Source organism: Poecilia mexicana, unplaced genomic scaffold, assembly GCF_051168715.1.
Source record: "Poecilia mexicana isolate PSO_F unplaced genomic scaffold, ASM5116871v1 scaffold_12, whole genome shotgun sequence".
In the NCBI taxonomy this organism is placed as follows: domain Eukaryota; kingdom Metazoa; phylum Chordata; class Actinopteri; order Cyprinodontiformes; family Poeciliidae; genus Poecilia; species Poecilia mexicana.
The window spans coordinates 8,552,171-8,576,062 of NW_028263381.1; the positions used below are offsets into that span (position 1 = coordinate 8,552,171).

At 37.8% G+C, this 23,892-nt stretch overlaps 1 protein-coding gene across 6 annotated transcripts in view; it reads right to left on the reverse strand.

Moving 5' to 3' along the window:
* cdk5rap2 (CDK5 regulatory subunit associated protein 2) overlaps positions 1-23,525 on the reverse strand; it is a 35,542-nt gene extending 12,017 nt beyond the window's left edge. For 2 of the 6 annotated variants that reach the window (XM_088010864.1, XM_088010861.1), the window contains exons 1-31: positions 23,331-23,521; positions 19,848-19,903; positions 17,321-17,382; positions 16,593-16,703; positions 15,887-15,963; positions 15,662-15,785; positions 15,300-15,478; positions 14,715-14,853; positions 14,095-14,148; positions 11,444-11,563; positions 11,233-11,352; positions 11,055-11,147; positions 10,341-10,559; positions 10,076-10,246; positions 9,864-9,974; positions 9,641-9,778; positions 9,345-9,524; positions 9,024-9,218; positions 7,459-7,650; positions 7,197-7,326; positions 6,962-7,101; positions 6,748-6,864; positions 6,070-6,213; positions 5,877-5,989; positions 5,144-5,283; positions 3,083-3,223; positions 2,895-3,004; positions 1,735-1,878; positions 1,118-1,222; positions 492-676; positions 67-400 (exon numbers count right to left, since the gene is read on the reverse strand). In XM_088010864.1, the coding sequence (XP_087866990.1) occupies positions 67-400; positions 492-676; positions 1,118-1,222; positions 1,735-1,878; positions 2,895-3,004; positions 3,083-3,223; positions 5,144-5,283; positions 5,877-5,989; positions 6,070-6,213; positions 6,748-6,864; positions 6,962-7,101; positions 7,197-7,326; positions 7,459-7,650; positions 9,024-9,218; positions 9,345-9,524; positions 9,641-9,778; positions 9,864-9,974; positions 10,076-10,246; positions 10,341-10,559; positions 11,055-11,147; positions 11,233-11,352; positions 11,444-11,563; positions 14,095-14,148; positions 14,715-14,853; positions 15,300-15,478; positions 15,662-15,785; positions 15,887-15,963; positions 16,593-16,703; positions 17,321-17,382; positions 19,848-19,903; positions 23,331-23,383 (4,197 nt within the window). In that variant the 5' untranslated portion in view covers positions 23,384-23,521. Of the gene's footprint in view, positions 1-66; positions 401-491; positions 677-1,117; positions 1,223-1,734; positions 1,879-2,894; positions 3,005-3,082; positions 3,224-5,143; positions 5,284-5,876; positions 5,990-6,069; positions 6,214-6,747; positions 6,865-6,961; positions 7,102-7,196; positions 7,327-7,458; positions 7,651-8,592; positions 8,665-9,023; positions 9,219-9,344; positions 9,525-9,640; positions 9,779-9,863; positions 9,975-10,075; positions 10,247-10,340; positions 10,560-11,054; positions 11,148-11,232; positions 11,353-11,443; positions 11,564-11,683; positions 12,933-14,094; positions 14,149-14,714; positions 14,854-15,299; positions 15,479-15,661; positions 15,786-15,886; positions 15,964-16,592; positions 16,704-17,320; positions 17,383-19,847; positions 19,904-22,550; positions 22,871-23,330 lie in introns of those variants that run through there. The other 4 variants (XM_088010866.1, XM_088010862.1, XM_088010863.1 and 1 more) reach the window with 4 other exon arrangements.
* Positions 23,526-23,892: the final 367 nt, after the last annotated feature.

Below are 23,892 nucleotides of genomic sequence, written 5' to 3' on the forward strand. Positions count from 1 at the left end.
TGCTAGTCAGAGCTAATGAAAATAATATATTCTGCCTTTATATTTACAGAATTGTATAAAACTTGCCCTGTGTCTGGTGACATGCTGCTTTGGAGACTTGTGGTGTGTTTTACTTTGAGGTTGCGGATTCTCGTCTGCAGAGCTGACATTAGTGACGGCGGTCTCGCTAGCCAACACTTTGCTTGATTTCTTTGGAGTTTGCTTTGGTGATTTAAAGATCGTGGAACTGCGTTTAGGATTAGACTGAAGCGTTTCCAAACTCCTCCTTAATTCAGCCTGCCCATCGCTGCTGTTCCCTGAGACGTCGGCGCTCTCTTTTTCTTTACACTCGGTGGACTTCTGTTCCTTCAGTAGACCCCACAGCTTCAGATTTTCTGATCGAAGTCGGTGTAGTTCCTCTCTGCAATTAGCAGCTTATGATCAGTGTGACGTTCAGTTAACAGAACGTGAAAAACAATAAGATCTTGACTTGACTAAACAAAAGGACCAACCTCTGATGCTTAGAGTTTGACACAAACCCTGCCAGCTCAGACGTCCGCGCCAAAGCCTCTGTGTTGCTTTCTGCACCGTCGTCGTCTCCGCTGTGTGACAGGGTGCTGTCAGAGTGAGCAGGCCCTCCACCCTGGCTGGACCTGCTGGTCATGTTTTCATCACCGAGCAGATTTCTAGATTCAGTCTAGAAGAAATTGGTAAAAATGGGGCCAAACAAATTTCAGAACATTGTGTTTGAAATTCCATTAAAAAAAACTTTTATTAAATTAAGGATACTTCAAATTCACTATAGGTAAGTTATAATGCATTTTTAGGCAATATCTTATCTTATTTATATAGGAAAATGTGTTTATTTTAATGTATTTCTAATATTGTATAGAAAGGCTGTACAATGAGACTTTTTTTTAATCTGAATATTCGATTAACCATTAGAATAATGGATAGGTTAATCAATAACTAACACAATTGATAGCTGCAGCCCTAGAACCATGTTAAATTTTCCTTCTACTTCACAAATATGGACTACTCTGTGTTGGTCCATGTCATAATAAAAATCACGCTCATTTGCATAACTGTGACAAGACAAAAAGTGAAAAATAATTTCAAGTATCAGTTAATATCTTACCTTTCTTAAGGTGCTTGTCTCTGTCTGGATCTCTTTATCTTGACCAGGAAGACGTTCCCTGTCAGTGTCACAGTGTGGCTGCCTCTCACAAATCTCCTGGAGCTGCTAGAGTAATGGGATGGGAGGCGAGTGTGACACATATGGCTTGGTAAAAGAAAACTTAAAGAGGGAACAGAATCCATAAAACACTGCACAGCAACAGCAGAATGGCATGATGTGTCTAATGTGGCATGGTGAAGAGAAGAAGCCATTTCATGGAACACAAAGATAAAAAAAAAAAAAAAAGACGGAGTGGTTAGGAAAAGGGAGGACAGAAAAAAAGGGCTGCTTCTACTATAAGCAAACAACTAACTTGTTAGAAAAACTAGACATTCAGCACTACAGACCAAAGATACATCAGTAACAGGCTGAACAGAGCAGAGGTTAAGATGTAGGTTAGGAGTTCAGAAAGGAGCTAAAAAGGTGAATGTTAGACAATGACTTATGATTCAAGTAACTGACTGAACTTTAAACAAACTCTAAGTAGCAACAATTCCTCATTATCTAGGATTTAGTCAGACTATAAAAAATTCCTGTTGAACTCCATGTATTTGGAGCTCTCTTTTATGACCCCTAACCTGTTTGAACCGGCTTCTGCCGGTCAGATCTTTGTCTTCCTTTTCCAAAGCGTCCCGCTCTGACTTCTCCATTTGTGATAATCTGCTCTGCAGCTCATTGTTTAAACTCTGAAGCCCAGCGACATGCTCCTGCAAATCCAGCACCTGCAGCAAAAAGGGAATTGCTGTCAAGATTCTTTTAATGTATCGTTTTGTTTACATTTGAAAAAAATGAAAATCAACAATCCAATCTAACCATTACATTTAAATCCTGCAGCATACACATCTTTCCCCAAGTGCAGTTATCTCTCCACAGTACATGCTATTGACATATGCATTATATTTAGCTAGTTTAGTAGACTATTTTACCAAAATCAACTATTTTAAATACTACACACCGTAAAGAAGGCGATATTTTTTGGTCTAATATCTCTAAAATTAGTCTAAAATAAGCCTAATAATAAAGTTCTAGCAAGAGAAACAACCAAAACACATGAGATCAGTCATATGTGGATGTTTTAGCAAACCTGGATTTACGGTGTCTTTTGTGTATTTTAAGTTGTTCACAATCAGTGCCAACAATTTATATATCAATGTATTCCAAATGCACTTCACTTCCTAAAAAGTTGACTCGATTTAATAAAGATTATTTGTTTTGCATCTTTATTAAATCCATTTCATATTCAAGTCATATAGTGCGTGCTAATTAAGCAACCACAGAATAATATACAGGGTTCAGACACTTTTCTCACAGTAAAATTCAAGCACTTTCCAAGATAAGTTTTCAAACTTTTCCAGCACCTCACTTTAGAAGTAAAAACAATACAAATGAACTAAAGAAAACAGTTTTAGTTCACTGTTTTATATCATGTATTATTGTCACTAATAATCTCTTGGTATAGTATTCTACATTCTACAGCAGGGAGCAGGTAAACTACAATATAACAAAATGTCATCAAATGTCTCTTTTACACCAACCCTTTACACCTGACTGGTCTGAGAAAGTTACAAAAAAATCTCAAAAGAAAAGAACGTTTTCTGGCAATAAGCAAATAGAAGTAACTGTTTTAACAAAAGAAGTAACAAAAGAAATTTGGTCTGATTTAACTTCAGACAAACAGACAAAAAAAAAAAAGTTTGTAATTTTTAAAATATCTTTAAATATTTGGTATGAGCCTCACCTTCTGCTGAAGTTCCTGAGGAGAAAGCTGAAGCGAGCCATCATCCGGCCCTTCTCCCACACAAATGCTCATGTAAGAAGTCTGATCTCCAATGAAACTCAAAGTTTCACCTGGACACGAAAGCCGGCGTTTAAATCTCACAAGTAGAACAGTGGAGAAATCATTACAGTGTGTGTTTTCAGTCTTACCACCATGGCTAGTTCCGCCAACTCCTCCTCCACGGTTCTGAATTGCTCCCAAGCGAACCTGCAGCGACGCGTTCCAGCGCTGGGCGTCCTCAAGCTGATGCCTCATGCTCTCCAGTTCCTTAGGATCAATGAGGTCCATACCTGAGCAGATCCAAACGCAAGTCTATTTACAACTCCACCACCTTTCTATTTAGATTTTTAGAGGAGGTAACATTTCAAAAACAACCTGAAAGTGAAGCATATTTTGCATGTTGACATTTAGAATAAATTTTAGCAAGAAGTTAAAATGAAGCGTTTAAGTTTCATAGCTATTAAAGTACTGAAAATCTGCATGTAGATTAGATCAGATGGGGATATTTTCTTGGAATAATTCACATTTTCGGAAAATGGGGGGGAAAAATACAATAAGACTTCTTTGATTTTTACGATAAATTAGTAGCAAATCCAAAAAAAAATGCTAACTCTATTAGTGATTATATTCCCACATTCTCATTTCAGACGAAAATCTCTAATTATAAACACCACCACAGAGGACTATAAAAATACAGCTTTTTAATTTTTAGCTCCATACAGATTATAATGATTATGCAACTAAAAGTTAAAGTAAAAAGTCATCGGAGCCAATTAGCCCGAGTCGTCTGTGCTGCAGTCTGGGAGAGTGTAAGCCACGGCTGCTTTGCTCATGGCTGACCTATTTCTACACCTGCTGCCCTCTGGATAGTGCTGTGGGAGGAGCATACGCTTAATCTGCCCGCTGGCATGAGACACGCATGCATGCAGACACTTGAGCTATGATGCTTAGACAACAACCTCAGCCCTCAGAGAGGACTTAAATCAGGCTGTGTACTGAAGTCGTGTTATATTTGAGTGTCTAATGGAAGCAGAGCTGAAACGATTCACTGGATTAATCGTGATGAATCGATTACTGAAATAATCATGAAATTAATGTAGTAATCGATTAATCGTTAACTAGAGTATGCAAATTTAAAAAAAAGCTAGTTTCACAGAAAACAGGGTAGTATTTAAGCCGAAACTGAAAAAGTATATGTATTTTGCATTTATGATTCCTTTTGCTATCCAATTATTGATCAGTTCATATAAAATTAATCAACAGATCAGCTCTAAAGTGTCAAGGAGAAAGTACTGAGCTTTTCATATGTTGATTTTTCATTCTTTGCTACAAGTGAATAAGTGTTCACTAAAGGAATGCCGTTACTGTATTTCAAGCAACAAAACGTTTATTTACTCATCTAAAAAAGGAATCGAATTTCTTATTTGCATCTTTTAGTATTTTTATAATACTGATTAAACAAGGCTTTCGTGAACAATCTGCTGAATGTGCCAATTTTATTTTTTTTTACCCGAATAATCGTCAGAAAAATCAATAGGTTAATATTTGCAGCCTTACATGGAAGTGTGAACTCTGCATGCTATGAAACTTTCAGGATTAGGATTTATTTATTCTTTTCTGTTCAATTTCTGATTTCGCCAGAAAAATACAACAAACATATCAATCTTTCACTGAAGCTGTTATATAATAATGTAACAACAGATGGTTAGAATGGGTAGATTAGTGAAGCAATGCAGATGGAGAGGTGATGTGTACACAAGCATTTGAAATGAACAGTTCACTCCGACAGTGGAGCAGAAAAAAACATAAAGCAACAGAGGCATTATTTTTATTTTATTTGTAATGGGTTTCGGGAGAACACATGTATTTAGTGACAGTGAAACAAGTTGCAATTCAGGTACAGACAAAGACATGCAGATGAAAAGATGATTGGGTACAAAGCAGCAGACAAACAGAGCAGACAGATGAGAGGAGGATGGAGCAGATGTGCATGCAGCATTAACAAACAGGAGCCACAAGCTTTTCAGCCAGATGTGATGTTGTGAGTCATTTGTACAGTGAATTAAAACAATGTAAAAATACAACAGCCGTGTTTGTATTTCCCAGTAGCTGACTACACACTGACATTAAGCTGTTGTTTCCCCACCACGCTTCGTATTTTCTGTGTTTAATTATCATGATCATCTAGAGCCCAGTGTGTTTCACTGCACCTTCTCTGAGTTTGGCTCTCTGTATCTCTCTCTCCAAGTCATCCCTGAGCTCCTCATTAGTTTTGACGCCGTCTTCTAGCTGCTGCCTGAGCAGCTGAACTGCCGTCAGTTCCAGCTGCAGAGCATGGAGACGCTGGCCACTGGAAAGCACAAGAGGATCAACAGAGTTAACACCCACACAAACAACCTGAATCAGTCACGAACGTCCCCAAATTGTTTACTTTGCAGTGATTTACCATGCACTGATTAATCAGTCTGTGAATGAAACTGGCAAATTTTTGGCAGGTCAAATATTAAAAAAAAAAAAAAAAAGAGAAAAAAAAAAGTTTTTTTTTCCCTGTTTAGTAAATTCCTTAAAAACTATAAACTATTACATTTTCACTCTGTTGGTACATTGAAAAACATCTCTTTAATGTACATTTTTCATATTTAAATCAGGTGCAGATCAGGGATATGTTGCTTTATTACATTGGCATAATCTTTTAATCCCTTCATGTTTAGTTGGATTAAAAACAACCAGCTCTATAATAAACCTGCAGCACAATTTTTTTCTTCATACTCAGTTTCTGTTAAATTAAACACAAGCACAATTCAGATTGTATGGACTATAGAGTTTTAGGCCAGAACAACAAATCGGTGCATCAACCCCAATATGTTTTGCGAACATATTAAGTCACTTTTTATCATTTTGCTTATTAAAAGATATAAAGCAGCTCATTCCACCTCTTCTTACCTATCCGGCTCCTTCACAGTCCGAACCAAACTGGAGTACAGCTGCTGTTCAGCTCTCAGGGCTTTATGTAGAGCATCATGCTCCTGCTGCAAGGCCGAACGATGGGGCAAAGCCTGAGGGCAAAAACAGGAACCAGCTTACTAGTGAGTAAAATGTTGCTACACATTTGATGATGAGGCAATTAAAGCTTTACGTCTTGCTGGCTGTCTCCTCCTATCATGGTTATCTCTCTCTGAGGCAGAGCAGGTAGAGATCTATCCATGTTGGAGCCAATCAGATGGTCTTGAGTAGAATCAGTCCGGCTGTCACTTCCCTGGCCAAGGCGTTGATGGAGAACCTGCTCAAAAATCAAAAAGGAACTTTGATGGATGACTAAAGAACACAAAGCTTGAAGTCCATCTAAAAAGAAAAAAAAAACTTCCTTTAATCCCAGTTACTATTTGCTTTAATCACCAACAAATTCTCAGGGCTCCTACCAACTTCAAAATGAAATACTTCGCAGTATTTCTGGCTTGTTTGTAAAACAAAAATACAAAAGTTCCCAAAAGTTCTCTGAAAATTTTTTGTAGGATTGAACAAAAGATTATAGGAGCAAAGGAAGGGCGGATAAAAGGACTCAAGGACGGAAGGATTGGTGGATTAATGGAAGAAAGGGAGGCAGTAAAAAACAGGTCCAAGGAAGGACACAAGGAAAAGTTAAAGGCAGATAAACCGATAAATGAACATATGGATGAATGTGCATCACATACATAAGATCCAGAATAAAAACCAGCCCAACTGAAAAAAATTAAATAAAGTAAAATATTTATTTAGACTTTTAAATCTAAATAAAACTCCGTGTGGGATCCCCTACCAGGCATTCAGCTCTTACATTAATAATCTCATCCTTGGTCTTCAGTGTAGCAGTGAGGGAATCGATGTTTGCAGCTTGACCTTCACTGCGACCCTGGAGCTCGGACAGCAGTGACTGGAGATCAGCCAAAGAAATCTGGAAGTTAAAATAAACGAGCAGAATAACCAATAAATAAGCTTCTGCTAACATTACCCCAACACTGGATGTGAAAATGTGCTTCCTGCTCACAGACCTTCAGTTCATTTTCTCTCTTCAGAGCTCTGTTCAGTGCTTCAGTTTTCTGAGCCAACTCTTTCTTCAGGACAACAACCGTTTTCTTGGAGACTGGAATGTTCTCCTGATTGTCCTCGGTGTTTCTCCTTGATAGCTCGGCTTCAAATGAGACAAAACAGAATCAAACGTAGGATCAATACAAAGACTAGGTTTAAACATCCAAAATGTAGATTTAAAGCAGACCCAAGTCTCACCTTCTCTCTCATCAAGTTTCTCTTGCATAATCTGAATTGTTTGCCTGAGCTCCAACACGTGATCTCTGTCGGCCTTCTGACTTATCTCTGCCAAGAACTTGTCCCTCTCCTGACCCCGCTGCAAAAGCTTCTGCAGAATAACATTACAACGCATAAAGATAATATCTGACTTTTGTTTTAATGTAAGTAACCCAACAAATTACGTTGTTCATGTTTTGTGGACATTTCAAGTCGACAGCTTAACAGCAGTAAGGGATCTTACGTCAATGAGGCCGTCTTTCTCCACAAGTAGGGTTCTTAGTTCTGCAGTCTCTAAATAACTCTCTTGGGTTGTTGACGAGCTTTTCCTCTCAGCTTTGGCAAGCTCCTGTTGCTTATCAGCCAACTGCTTCCTCAGTTCCTGAATCTCCTGAGCACGCTCAGACAGCATGCGGTTAAAGTGCTCTGCAGACTCCTTAGGAGAGAAAACAGCAAATAAACGCAATCCGTAGGTTAGACTTGTTTTTCCCCACCACTCCATAAACAAGTCTTATTTTTATTATTCTTCACTACATTCCCAATGCTAAAGTATCTATAGCTGATCTTTTGTAAGAAAAACAAAAAGGTTGACTAGACAAAACATCGGAAGGTTGGAAGGACAGACAGATGAGAGAATGAATTGATGTATATTAAACAAAGAACTGATAGCCAGATAGAAGACTTTTTATACATTGGGATCCAACTAATGTCTGAAAATCCAAACATTTTCAGACTGTAATTTACTTCTTTCAAAACATAAATACCTGGAAAATAATTTCTCAGAGGTCAACATCTCGCATTCAATAGCATCTCTCCTTTGTGGCTAAACACAAACAATCATTAAGAGCCACAGTGCAGCACAAGGAGACCAAATTCAGTTCTTCAAACTATATACTAACAAAAGCAAAAGTTTTGGCTGCCAAACTGGCTGAGTTGACACAATTACCCCCCAACATCTACAGGGTAGGAAGTAGATCATGTTCAGTAAAACACTATTCCTATATGTAAATTATTACTTGGAACAAAAAATGGAAGTGACAGGTAACAGGTTAAGAAACCTGATAATTTAATTTAATGCACATAGAAATACATTTTATTCAGATGTGCAAAATTAATCGAGATCAATAAAAATGGAATGACAAATCTGCTGCCTTTTTTGAACAAAATAATATCTGAAAATATAAAATAAAATTGTCTAAATCTGAACTACATATGGCATTCTCCCAGTGCTACCTACAATTCAGCCCAAAAATATTTTGGAGAGTGAATGAGAGCAATTCTGTAACATCTGTAAAAAGCCAGTCCTTACAACTTGCCTGGTTTCTCCCTGCAACAAATATCTTTTCCTCAGCAAGTCAGAATCTCTCCTTCGGCCTACCTGAGAAAACCCTGCATCAACTTCACTGCTGCTGGCCTCTGGTCTATTATCTCCTTCCTGATTTTGGTCTTTCTATTGTGACAATAAAGACTTCTTTTAAATATGTGGAAAGCAACAGTGAGTACAACTTCTGTACAGAAACGAAAGAGTGTTGTGTTTATTCCTGGCATTAACTAACTAGTATGAATGTAAAATAGACATTATCTTGTTAACTAGCTTAATAAGATATTCTGGAATGGATAGTCCAGTCATCATTTAGCAAATATGATCTGCATGAAGCAGCATTATTCAACTTATACATTTGTTTGGAAGAAAACTATAATTTTTTTTTGTCTTTTGGCTCTGGTTAGTTGCTGAACATGGCACATAAAAATGGTGGGAGGGGAGATGCCCCATGCTACGCCCCCCACCAGTTATGCCTATGCACTGACCTTAAGAAGCTGGTCCTTGCTGTTAATTGTAGCCAACAGTCCCTTCACAGCGCTCTCATTGTCATCTATTAGTCTTTCTCTGGCTTTCACAGCCTCAGCCAGCTTTGCTTCTGTGACCTTTAACCTCTGGCCCATCTGCTCAGCCAGGTCCTGAGCATGACTCTGTGGGTGGTTCAGAACGTTCTTCGCCATTTCCTACACAAAGCAACAGATTTAGAGACAATGCAGACCAGGCTGAAACTAGACAGCTGTGACGACTGAAAGTTAAAATCTCCACAGCTGAATGTGGATCAAAGACGAAAAATAATTTGGTAAACTAACTTCCATATCTTTAGTCTTGCCCTCTAAAGAGAGCTGTAGCTGCTGGATGATGGCGTCTTTCTCCCTCAGTGATCTGTTCAGGTTATCTTCTACATCTTGCTTGGCTCTCTGCAGGTTCTTCAGAGTGTTGGCAAGATGTTGCAGCTCCACATCTTTCTCCTTGATAAGACTGTCAAAGTTCTGCAAGAAAAAATTTAATTGCTATACATCGAGCACATTCAAGTTACGATTTTTACACAGTCAAATATATATATATATATATATATATATATATATATATATTAAAAGCTACTTACATTGATGGTTTCCTCATTATGAGTGAGCAGGTTATTGAGCCGGTCCAAGTCCCGTTCCTTTTCTCTGAGCTGCAGCTGCAGCTGGTGGATCTCATTGTCCTTCTCCTCAATGGCAGAAAACTTGTCATCCAGAGCTTGCTGTTGGAGAGCAAACAAAAAAAAAAGTGTCAAAAATCTAATTATTGTCCGTCTGGTGAGCAGATAACATTAAAGGCATCCCAACCTCCAGGGCGCTCTCATTTTCTTTTAGCCTTTGCCGCAGCTTGGTGAGCATGCCGTCGTTACTGCCGGGGCTTTTGCTTTGCTCCAAGTCTCTGACCATGTTTATGTATTCCTGATAAACAAGAGTTAAACATAAGTTTCAGGGTTCCAAAGGAGATCTTTTTTAAAAATGAAAATCAAAGAGATCTTTTGGTTAAACATAGATTGTGTCACCTGTAGCTGCTGCTCTTTATCAGCCAGTGTGGTTGTGAGCCTCTGGATGGTGACTTCATGGCTGTGCAGCTTTCTTTTGGTTTGTTCCAGCATCTCCTGGTACTGCTGTTCCAGAGCACTTTCCCGTTCTTTCATCTCACTGTTCACTTTTTTCAGCTGATTGGCGAGATCCTGGGAGAAGAAAATAATCACATGAAAAGAAATTAGATTTTTTTGGGGGGGGAGGAAAAATGTAAAGACAGTAAATGCCTTTATGCTACTTTACGTTTAGGGCTTTGTCTCCTTTCTTTTTCTGTTGCTGCATGTCTTCTAGTTCCATCTCGAGTTGGTCCTTTGACTGCTGCAGGTCAGCAAGTTCTTGTTCTTTTCTGTCCAAGGCACGCTGTAGTTTTTGGGCTTCGAGCACCTTGGTGTGATGCTCCCCTTGGAGTTGGGCCAACTCAGCTTGTTTTTCCATTAACAGGCTTTGATGCTCCTCTACTCCCTGAATACAATGTTTAAAAAGTAAAATTTAAGATTGCTTTTTTTTTTTAACCAATACAGAGATGCACTAAAAAAATCGATTGCTGATGTGAATCGGCTGACAGGATGAGATGTAAAAGCTACAGTAACCACTAAATTAAGACACTAAAACAGTTAAAAATGTCCGCTATTATTTATTTAAAAATAATAGTAAAGCCTTTTTTTATAGCGACTGCTCTCTGCTATATGTGCCATGACTCTGCCTATGTTCATAATATAAATAATGAATGGCCACTTAAGTTTTTAATGTTATTCTAAAAGAGCCATCAGAATCAAACTAAATCTATAAGCTGATCAAACCTGTTCTAAATTGTTTTTGAAAAACACTTCAATCTGACCAAAGTATCTTAAGAAACTTGTGAATATACAGATCTAGAGGGAAGAGTGAAACCTCCATGTAGAGTAAAATGAAGGATCGATGTTTTAGTTTCTGTAACATACAGTAGGAACAACATGCCTGGTATTTCTGCAGCTGGGCTTTATGTGCAGCCTCTCTGGCCTTGGCCAAAGCATCATCTCTGTCCTCAATCTCTTGACAAAGTTCCTCAATCTGAAAAATACACAAATTCATTTTAAGAGCATGGTATGACTTAAGAGTGATAGAGAACGGTGTTGGTTCTTAAATATATCTTAACCTCTTTTTCTTTTTCTCTGAGGACCTGGGTAAGCCCTTGGATGGTTTTATCTCTCTTCAGAGCGTTTTTCTTCTCTGTGTCAAGCTCAGTCTCCTTCTCCTCCAACGTCACAGACAGGGTCTATCCACAACAGACAGCAAATTATGTTACATAACATATTTCACATTCAGTTATTTAGGGAACATGTGGGAGAATGTAATGCCTCTTGTACCTTGTTGTGATTCTGTGAATCCTCCAGTGTTTTTGTCATGTTTTCATTGGCGCTTTTCACCCGGTTGAGCTCTTCAGTCAGCATTTTATTGACGGACTCCAATCGATTTATATTGCTCCTCTAAATAATATCAAAAGACACACACAAAAAGAGAGAACAAAAATCAAATGAAAGAGTTATTGCAAAGAATTCGTCACTTCACTTAAAAAGGCACAGATGAACCAAGACACCGTTATTGACATTATCTACCTTTAATTTGACAGGGGCATATTGATCATTAAACTCCTCAGTGAGATCTTGCAGAGACTTCCATTCTGCCTCTCTGTTTCTTAGTTTGGCTCGAGTAATAGCAGCGCCAGCGTTTAACCTCTTCAGCACGGGAATACGACTGCCTGAGGGGGCAGACACTCGGTGCTTAGAGATGCAGCGCAGGAGCTGGATTAGGTCAGAGATTACAGACGGCTGACTTGAGGACCTGTGGAGCATCGCTTTTGGCTGAGCTTTTCTTCTTGGGTCACTGTTGGTACCGTGCCCAGAAAGAAACAACTTTGAGTCCCAAAGTTTTCGCTTGTGAGGACGATCTGCAGGCTGGTCGGAGGAGAAGTCTCTGTTAAGAGACTGTAGAGAAGTGGAGTGACTTTTGAATCCTTGCCTAGACAGCGTTCCTTTGCGCTGCACCAGATCAAGGTACATGCTCTGTGAGCGGTGACGTGTGCCACTCAGTCCCATATTCTTCATGCATCCATCTAGCCCAGCGCCTGATCCCAGTCTGCTGCTCCGAAGCCCCGAGCGGCCAGGTAGCACTCCTTTACCAACGATTCTATCCAAACTCACACACCTTCTCATGCGAATCTCCCCATCAACGCTCCCATGTTCCCTGGAAAGCAGACCTTCGTGGAGCGGCTGACACACGGCGTCCACATCGGGACTGCCGACCTCAGAGGACCTGAGGGGAGTCCTGGAGCGGGCGCTTCCCCTAGAACTACTCCCAGGATTGTTTCTGTTGTAGATATGGACAATGCACTGGATCAGGTGTTCCTTCTCCGTCAGGAATTTCTGAATCTTATTGTTGTGCTCATCTTGCAACTGGTTGATATTAATATCACACTGAATAACCTTCTCCAGCTGGAACACACATTTTCCACAGAGGAATTCTCCACGACCATCACGGATCACTTCCCGACCCAACACGTGGGACAGGATGACCTGCAGCTTCTTCTTCCCCGATGAACTAAATATCCAGCGGCACTGGCTTCCCACCAGACGGACACCACATATACGACACGGGTCCTTCATGGAGCCTTGGATTTTCGACAATCGCCCGCTTCAGTTAATTCCAGAAGACCTACGTCTGCCACATCAAGTGTCCCGTGACTTAATGGCTATCATCCTAACAGCTACAGTCCAGCCATGTTGCATTTTCTCTCTCTCCATCAGCGAGCAAGCATAGCGGCGAATGACCGAGTGCAAAGCACAATAAGCCCTAAGCCTTAATAATCCCTGCCTCCGCCTCTCTTTCACTCTCCCCCACGTATTCAGTCAGATCAAATCCTCTGAGGCTGCTGTAGTTATCTGTGGTGTAGCCCGGACTCTACGCACATCAAGAAGTGTTCAGTCAATAAAACCATTCTTTGTAGGGATGGGCATTTATCGTTTATCATTTATCGTGATAAATTTCTTAGATTTTGATTTATTGTTGTCACAATAAATTCCAATTAATGATGATTTAAAATCATTAATTAACATTAAATAACACCATTAATCATTAATTAATTAAACTATCCTTATTGTCAGAATTGTATTTTTTTTCCACTGTTTGTTCAATGAGAGTATCAATAAATATTCATTTAAAAATATGATTAAATGCAGTTACTGTGTGCACTTTAGTGATGTAAATTACACTTCTTTATGTGACTTGTGTCTGAAAAAAGCATATTACAAAGGGCATGTTTTTCAAGAGTAGCATTTGTGTTTGTGGGGCTATGATTGCTGTGCCGTGCAAAGAGTTAACTAAAAAATAAGGAATAAATAATTCCTATCACTTTTATCATTATCACAAAAGAAGCACGAAATATTGTGATAAAGCTTTAAGTCCATATTAACCCAAATCCTATCAGAAACCAAGACATTAAAGATATTTATATGAAGTAAATCCTTACATGCATCAGGCTGTAATTTAATGTTTTAGGCTCCATATGTTTCAGATTCAGACAAAAAAAAGAAAGACACAGTTAAGTGTCAGCCAGCCACACTGAAACCCCAAATTTACTATAAAGACTGATGTCCCTCATTATTAAAGCTGAGGGGAAGATTAGCCCAAGGAGGCACACTAGTAGACAAAAGCAAGACATAAATCCAGCAACTAAATGTTTCCAGAGACCCAAACAACAGCAAACCTTTGTTCCTTAGAACACTGCCTGTGGGGATTTACAATTTATATATTTGAATGATCTTGCATGCTTTTTCACAGTTAAGATTTTTGTTGTGTTTTGGGTATCTTGCCAAAAACACATTAAAGGTCTGACATGACAAAGGAGGCGAAACGTTTGAGAAAAATCACAGTAAGTGGTCAGATAGGAATCAATGTCACTGTGCCAAAGAAGTTAAACATTTTCTTAAAGAGTTTCTAGAAATATCTAAAAATCACCAACCTGTTGGTCTGGCTGCGCTTTGTCTTTCTCTCTTTGAAGCTCGTCCCTCAGTTCCTGGAAAGGAGACACACAAGAGTCCTTTATAAACCCAAGAGTCCTTTTAATAAGCACTCTCATTACAGCCACTGGAAAAAAACTAAATATATCCGTGTTACTTCTCAGGATTGTAAAAGTTAAAGCATCAACCAGGTGCAGCTGATCAAAAGAATGTGATTAAGTGATAATCAGCAAATGTGTCAACCCGCCTGCCCAGCTGGAAAAACAGCCGTGACCTTAGAAAATCAACTGTTGCTGCCCATCAATATGTGAAAGGTTAGAAGATCATTTCCAAATAATTTGAAGTCAAAAATTCTACTGTAAGAAAGATTATTTACAAGTAGAATGTTTATACAATAAACGCATAGGGAAAGTGGAGGGTCCAGCAAATTTCCCACAGTGATCATAACAGCACAATCGGGACATGACTAAATGTTTTTTTCTGAAAGATGGTAGGGAAGAAAAACTTTTTCTTCTACTGCTACATTTTCTCCACGTCTTTAAGTTGTTTAATTTCAGATGACATGACAGAAAAAAGATATAGAAAAAAAAACCTAATCTGTATGAGAAATTTTAATTCACACCTTAAGCTGCTGGTCCTTTTCTACAATAAGCTCAGAGAGTTGCTTGGTTGATTGCGGATCTGTCTGTGAGTCTCCGCTGTTCTGCTGTTGGATCAAAGCCTCCTGGTTCTTTACGGTGATCTTGAGCTGCTTGATTTCACTGAAATGAGTAGAAAACACAGTTTATGTATTAAATGTTCTGAACATGTTCAACTTTCATTTGGTTCTCAGGTCAAATGGGACGTTTTTCCCATTTGACTGCTAGATTTATTTCTAAATGAGTAAATATTTCTGTCTCTCTTATTGATAGCGTTACACCTTCGAATAAATATGCTGTTCTTAAATGACAATGTACTTTCTGTTTAAAACATTGATACAGTTACAATGATCAATTCAAGCTAAAGACATTTGAAACTTTTTGATCAGTGTAAGGGCTCCTGGCTCTGATTGGATGTTTCAGACCAGGTGGTGTATTTCACCACTTTTTACAGATTATCTGTCTCATATTATACTGTCATGACATGGTGATAGTTTTAAAGATTATGTAAAAAAATATATATTTTTATAAAAGTTACATACTCCAGTTGTAATCTTATTGTTTCTTACTTGTCACTCTCCTGTAGAGCTTGCTGTAAATCCTGTACTGTTCTGGGGAGAGAAAACGGGGCACGGATGTCTGTTGAAGCAACAGCCTGAAGTTGCTTCTCCATGTTTATATTCTTAAGCTTCTCCTCTTCAGCAATAGCCGCCATCCTCCCAACCTCTTCTTCTGCTGCCTGTAAATTCTGCAAATATGGAAAAAGATGCTATTTTTTATGCAACTGTTCATTTCCAGAACTAATTAGGTTTATTAGCAAAACTAATGTTGATCTAGTAAAAATGATTTAAAAAAAAAAATAAGAGAACTGAACACATTGTTTATGACAAGTATTACATGATCTTTATCTTTTAAATTATTTTGGACTAACCTGTTCTAGTTCTGCTATCCTTTTGTTGAATACATCTCTTAATGCGTCCATCTCCCTCTGAGCTTGCTCTCTCACTCGCTGGGGTTCTCCCGATTCTCGACCCGCTAGACTTTCCAACGCTTTACTGGAATGAATGTTCACAGGTTAGCTCGGGTTAATTAGCACATCCATATTTAATAGTAGAAAATTTACGGCCAGTCGACATGAGTTTTCTGAAATACGTACGATGCAGACACAAGCAGCTCCTGTTTCTCAGCTAGCTCTCTCTTCATCGACTCCAACTCCACCTTAAGCTCAATGTTCTACAAAGAGCAATAACTTTATAAAGAGCAAGTTCAAACAAACAAAAAATAATAATAATTCAAAGTTGAGATGCACCAATCAATCTGTCAGACAGAATTGGCCACTTTTCTTTTGATAAGCTTTGATCGGTGGGTCAAACACTGAAAATTCTGATTATTCTCCTGTTCAATAAATGCATCATAACAAAGACCTCCCACTATTTTCAGTCAATGAATGCATCAACAAGATACAGTTTAGAGATTAATGCTTGGATGTAGACGCTGGAATAATACTTAATTTCTTTAGGATTAAAAACTAACATCATTATGAAGGAAAGTGCAGCATATTCTTTGTTTAATAATCCTTATAAAAATAAGAACAATAAGTTAAAGTTTAAAATTGGCAGGTCAGATCGCACCAAAAATCTGGAAGCTGTTAAGGCCAGGAAAAGCCTGATTGGTGCAACTAACGAGGCTAAGGACAGAAAGGCTTTAAGATCCCATTAGATAACCTTAGGACTTTTAATCTAGATGATCTTTTGATCTGTTCCTCCAAACTCTTTCAAATTTAGTCAGAGGCATGAAACACAACACTGTTAGAATTGCATAAATACCCTGGCACGATGCATTTGATACAAAATAAATAATACCGTTTTGAAAATGTCTTCAGTGGAGTCATCACATTTCTGCTGCATACGCTCCTCCATGAAGTAAATGCGAAGCTTCAGATTAAAGTTCTCTTTCTTCAGAGCTGTGATTTGCTGTTAAACATAAAGGTATCTGATCAAATCCTGTTACACATAAAATGCATTTAAGACATCTACGCAGCAACGAGTCAAATCTTTGAGACAATATTTGTGGAAAAAAAGTATTTACACAAGTGCATAAAAGGGGGCATGTGTGGATATTTTCAAAAGCAAGGGAGGCTTGTACGTGTTTAGCAGACTGTGCATCATTGTGCTGGAGGGTCAGAGCAGCGTACATCTGGTAAGTGGGGGTTGGGTGCACTGCTGAAGGGAGGAGGTAGAAGTCTGGACCCCTCTAAAAGCCTCGAATCGTGTAGCCAGTCTGAAGCGTGAGCCCAGAACCTGAACATGCATTCCATTCAAATGCTGAAATGCAGAGTTTAGCCCACCTCAACCCTCATCCTCCTACACACACGCTTCATCCTCCAAATGTCCATAAATGGAATGTCTTGGTTTGAAGAGAATAGTGGATCAAGTTCATAACTTGTTTTTCTAAAGCAGTAGGTTAAGGCATTATCTTTAAGCTAACACCATGCTTCTCGTGTACCATAATTACTTCACTACAGCGCAATGAATCATAAACAATTGTCTATATGCAAGAAAGAAAGTGTAAAGTCGATACATTTACTCACATTCTCATAGTCCTTCATGGTGAGAGCTTTGACGGGGGACATCTTTTCAGGAAACGACGGAGCTGAAGAACAGCAAACAATTTCACCACATTAAGCAAAAACTTCAAAACATTATTCATAACACACCCTCCTTTATTTCAGAGAGAAGGAAAGCAAAAGAGAAAGAAGTTTCTGGGTTTATTTTTTAAGTACGGAGACACAGGAGGAAAATCATTTTCTAAGGGCTTCCCTGCTTGAGTCAACTGAAGCAGTGAGCAGCTGATCATATAACCGTACAACAACAAAACATTTCCAAACTAACTCTTGACTCACGATTTCTCCTGCTCAACAGGAACAGGCAGTGAATGTCTATCACACAGGCTTTTACTTGCATTTTTCCTACAAACATTAAATGCTTTTGAAATAAAAAATATATTTTAGAATTAAATTAATCTCTTCAGAAGGTTTAGTAGGAGTAGAATATTTTACAAAGTAAGCATTATATTGATTTTCACACTGAAATTAACCCAACAGACATGGTTAACATACAAATAATTAAAGTAAATTTGTCAGATGGTCATTAATATGTTCCTTAGATTCCTATTTTTTATATTTATTTTTATTTAATACTTCTCCAGATTTATTCTAGAGTTTTCACTACATTCTCAACTTTTAAGTGCAAGACATTAGCCTTGAATTTCACAAATAATGAAACAAGCCTAAGCTGAAGTAGACTTCCATTTTGTTCATATAGTAAAGGGGATATTTCACCATTGTTGATTTTTTTCTGGGTTCTGCCTTTACTTAGATGAGTTCTACTTGAAACTCTATAACATGATCTACTTCTGGATTAAATTATTCAACAATTAACATGCCTGGGAGGGCATTTTTGCTTTGGGTCATCTGTCTAATTAACTTAAAAACAAAAACAGCATGATCAATGCATTAGGACATATATCCAAGTTCAATGGCGAATAATGTCCTTTAAATATTTTTAGACTTGTCTAACACTTTTGACAAGTGTTAAGTTTGAACGCAAACATGTTTTACAATAATTTTCTTCATAGATCTTCACATTTCAAAAAGGGATAAAATCAAATTCTGTGCTTTTCAAGGCTGCCTAAGAGATTCATTTTTGTGTTTTAGGCATCTTCACTGATGTGAAATACCACAAACCTTTAGTCATTCTTGACATGTAACATTTTGCAGACTTTTATTTCCAGACGATTTTATGGCAGGTCAAAGCTTTGATGTCATCTCTAACTCGAGATTCTCTTGGCACCACTCAGAACCACTTTTGTCCAGTGTTAAAGCTAATTGCTGCCTACAACGCTGGGGAAACCTATTACAGAACATCAAAGAAACTGCAGCTTGCAACGTTCAACTTTCTGCAGAAAGTTGAACGTTCTGCAGAATACTGAGGAGATGAAGTGAAAGGAGGAGTAACTTACTAAAATATAACAAAAAGAACAACTAAGTTAATAAAGGAAGCATTAGCAAAATAAATACAATTGCCCTTCATTTGTGCTTTAGAACCCAAATCCAACAAAATTACTGATGTTCATCATTGAGACAACAACAAACAGTCCATCTTAGTTTAGCACTTGACTTTACAGGCAGAGTCAAAATGGAGAAGTGCAAAAATAATATTTTTGGTGCACAATACTTCAACCGCAGCCACCCAAAACAGATTTACATGAGACAATCACAAGGAACAAGTGGAGAAGCCAAAAAAGCTTTTAAACTTAATTACTAAACAGATGTTTAAGTACCGTAATGAAAATGTGTGATAAAACAACTGCTTATCATGCTCATGTTTTTGTTCATTTTAGCAACAAAAGAGAAAACAGCAGAAATCAGTTACCATCACCACATCTGTTTCTAATAAACTGAATCAAATCTGCAACAAAAGAATAAAAGAACAGCTACAATCCAAAAAGGGAAGCAAAAGATTCAATTGCAATCTTTGAAAAGATATCTATTGAGTACAAACTATAGAAGGGTTTGCTTAAAATAACAGAAACCACAATTACAGTTTATTTAAGATGATCCCTCACAATCACTTAGGCTAACAAATACAAAAATTTCTAATTGGAAGTTTATTTGAGATAATCAAAACCGTGAGTTGACTCAAGTGTGCCAAAATCTTCATACGTGTGAAAGCTGACCCCCTATTTGTTTCTTCTAAACAAAAAAATAAACACATTGATCAAAAAATTAAATTAATATAAAATGCCAGATTTTTCTGTGTCTAATTACATAAAGTGAAAAATAACTTGACAAAAACAGCTCCATATAAAGATGACCTATAGTTTTTAATTAATTTGCATGTAATGGTCTGCTAACTACTGGCATACAGCAAACAAAGAGGTGAGTATATAACTTGAAAGGTGTTTGCTGATCAACATTAACTTGTTAGCGCCTCGTTAAGGCTTTGGGAGATAAAATTGTGGGAGGGCATTCCAATTTTGCAGCAGAATTAATTAATACACATGAGAATCGCACACCTGGGCAAGAAAAGAAACAAACAAAGGAAGCTTTACCGTACCTGTCATGTTGTCTGAAGAAAACTCTCCTGCATTTATGGAGTCTGGGAGCTGGCAGCTGGAAACAAACATTCATTTGTTAATCGTGCAGCGTTCTGTTGTGACGCAAGTATAATTTAGCAGTTTTACTCTCATCTCTCCCTGAAATTCTGTTGATATAAGAGAGAAAGATGCGTAAAAAAATATCAAATGAAGCTCTGCTCTCGATTTACATCATGTGAGAAACAGGGACACATGTTGTTTATGTATTGCTCATACTGGCTAGTTCCACTGAGCCCTAAGGATGCTCTTTAAATAGCTTCAGAATGAATCCGCTTCATTTCCATTCACTCTGGCATTGAGTCCTTTCTCTGTATGTGTGCTGTTATGTTTTTCTTCATCTATGGTCCTAGAACTGGACTTTGACTGCTAGGACTAAACTGTTTAACCCAAACTGTTTACTTGGATTTTTTTTTTTTAAGTACCCAAACTCTGTTTAGGTTTACGCATACAGTGTGTTGGCTAAGGTGCAAGAAAAGGTATGTCTTTAATGAGAGGTCCCTTCAAAGACATAAAAACAAGAATTGTGTGTAAGTGACATCATGTGCCAGAGGCAGCCAAGCTCTTGTGTTCACACAGGGAGGAGGAGACAAAAAATAGAGGTTGGAAGGAGCTTTCATTTGCTAGACAAGCGGAGTACTGTGGCCCAGAATCAGCAAAGCATCACACTGTGAAGGGACAGTGCTTTGTTCTAACTCAGAACAAAGCATAAAGCAACACACATCTGGACAGCAACAAACAAGAACACAAATGGGTATGCCTGTACCCGTCACTTCCACATGTATCATAGCTGATTTGTAAAAAATGATTTCCTAAGGCAGGAGAATGAGCTTTATATAAAAACAAAAGACCTAAGTGGTTCCAATTGCATCTTCCTTCATATCTAATAATACAAAGCCCTGAAAAACTTCTTGCCACTGCTTTACATTACACATACTTCAGCTTCTAAATGAACGATGCACCAGCAAGACAAATAATTATTGATTTAAAACTTGCGGCAAGATGTAATCAAAGAAAGACTCTATTTTGGAAAAATCATAATTACAGAGTCTGATATTTATAGTGCCCCGCCAAAGTATTCTTGACCTTTCCACATTGTATCACCTCATAGCCACAAAGGTCAATTCATTTTATTGGGAATTTGTGAAATAGAACACTAAGTATTGCATAATTGCAAAGCGGAAGGAAAATGAAACATCATTTTCTAAATGTTTTACAAATAAAAACTGAAAAGTGCTACATGGATAAGTATTTCATTCCCTTTTGCTCTGAAATCCATTTAGGGAGTCAGCACATTAAAAGGGGCTTTGCTTAACAGAAAACTAACACTGCTCTCTACCCTGAATGCACCATGGTGGTATCAGCATCATACACTGGGATAACCAGGAACATAGAAACTGGTCAGCACGGTTTCATACTGACTCATTGGGGCTGAATACATGTGCACATCACACTTTTCAGATTTTTATCTGTGTAAAACTATAAATTGATGGGGAACATATTTTAATAATCTCCAGAGTCAATCTATCACCATAATGACACATCTTCCCTGCGTTTGTTCTGATTTAACCAAGAACAAACACTGTGAAGGTTATAAAACATTTTACAGTAAGTTGGAGACATAAGTGTTAACATGAATTTAAAAAATAATCTGTATATATATATATATATATATATATATATATATTTTTTTTTTTTTTTTTTTTTTTTACAAAAATTACACCTTTTTGTAAAGCTGTAATTTACAAAAACCAAACTGATTACACTTTATATATTTGCTATGTTTGTTCTGGTTGTCTATCTGTCTTGTCTGATATGATGTGTGCAGCCGCCTTTCTCGACCAGGTCACTCTTGTGAAAGAAGTCTTGGTCTATATATGTATTTTATCTGGTTAAGCAAAAGCACACCAACATAAAAATAATAGATGTAATGTGAAAAGTAACAATTATAAAACTACCCAGTGTAATGCAATATTCCTCAAAAAAAACACTGAACGCCACTAACTCTGTGTGGACAATCATTGCATCACTGAGGTTTCACATGCCAAGCAGCCTCTTCCTGTGTAAATGAAGAGTCAACACAGTACAGTGACAGCAGCGGTTGCCGAAAAATTACTGTCAAACATATTCAACATAACAAAAATGCCCTTTATTGAAACTAAAACATAAAATAGGCCACAGTGACTGTTCAGTGTTTTGTCAGTGCCTAGTACATAGTAACCCCTCAAATGGAAACAATGCAAGATTCTGTAAACAATGACTTCCTCTTTTTCTCACTTTGTTCAGCTGCAAATGTCAAACATAAAAGCAACTAAGCACACATAATTTTGAACAATCTTATTAAAAAAAAGAAAAGTCCAACCAGCCATCAGAACAAAGTTCATATTTTTAACAAAACTGAAACAGCAACAGTAATCAGGTTTCAGAATTAGCCAATAAGTAACTCACACCACACATATCAGCTAACATCTTAAATTACGGAGGCAAGCTTACCACCTGCATGACCGCTTTTCCACAGCACAGCTGGACTGTGTCAGTTTAAGGTAAAACAACCATCGATACAAGGGTAAACAAAACAGCACAGATATAACTAGTTTCACAGCGAAACAGGAAAGCTATGAACTAGCTAATACAACAAGCGCTGTAAAAAATGTATGTTTACCTACCACAATCACAATCTTCGGTTAGGGAAAGCACGAGTGGGGGGGGGGAGAAAAATCCCAAACTGAAAATAAATTCGGCATGATAACTCCCCCTCTTGCACAAAGCAAAGAGGGAGACGTCGCTGCTACAGCCGGAGAACATTGGCTCATAATTTCCGCTTTAATACACCCAGAATGACAGCTCAAATGCCGACCTACCATCACAGTCATATCACAGCATCATCCAATCAGATTGATATGCCATCTCTTTTTTTAAAACACTGTTTACATCTACAGACATCGTAGTCTAGTCCTTATACGATATTGATCAATTGATCTATTGGCAATAACAATTTTATAACACAAGCTAAGTAAAAATACAGATCGATTATTTACTGTCAAAATGTCAAGTGATGGGACTATTCATTCAACCCTAACTACTTAATAGCATAAGTTACTAACTAACAATCTTTTGGTTGGCCTTAAGCGGTTTTCGACGTTAACATATCCTAAAAAGCTTCTCCATTATGACGTGAAAAGTTCACGTAAGACTTAAAATAAAACAATACAAAATAAGATGTAATACTAACGCCTAAAAAAGCAATTTCCGTATATTAATATTCAAAAAGCAATTTATTTTAATAACTCGCAACATGCAAGTCAATATGGTATAATAAATGTTGACTAAGGGGAAACAAATAGAGCGTTAGGTGACAGATTTATAATATGACTTAGCTTCAACATACAACGGTCTGACATGCTAGCTAGCAGCAGCCCGCTAGCTTTCCTTGTTTTAGTTTTTACCTTCCGTTGACATCAACAGGGAGGGTCACGTCGTCGCCAACAACAGAATCCATTATAGTAGTAAACTTATAAATCGTTTTTACCAACAAAACAGGTCATTTTACCGCGCAGACGCGCCGTAAACCTCGAAAAGCAGATAAGAATTCAAAATAGTTCAGGCTACCGCCATTACGATATGGTAAACGTCACCATTGTGCACGTTGAAAACTGATGATGGGTTTGAGTGTTGTAGGAATTTTTAAAACTACCTGATGAAGTCTTATTTAGACAATTTCAGAAGGTAAGCAGAGTGACTTACGTTTGCAGCAACATAAGGGACGCTATAAATGTTCGATTCTCCACAACATATTTGCATCTATATGTGGGTGATTATTTTATGCAACCATTAAAATTGAAAATTTCAAACAGTTGAGAAGGGAGCATTGAGATGGGTTTATGCAGGCAAAAAGCGATTGGTCAAAGCAAGCACTCAGGGAGGGCCGTGAGACTGAAAAATATATATAGCTGTCATTTTTAAATAATTTGTTCCAGGCGAAGTCCTCCCACTTGGGTGGACTTCGTC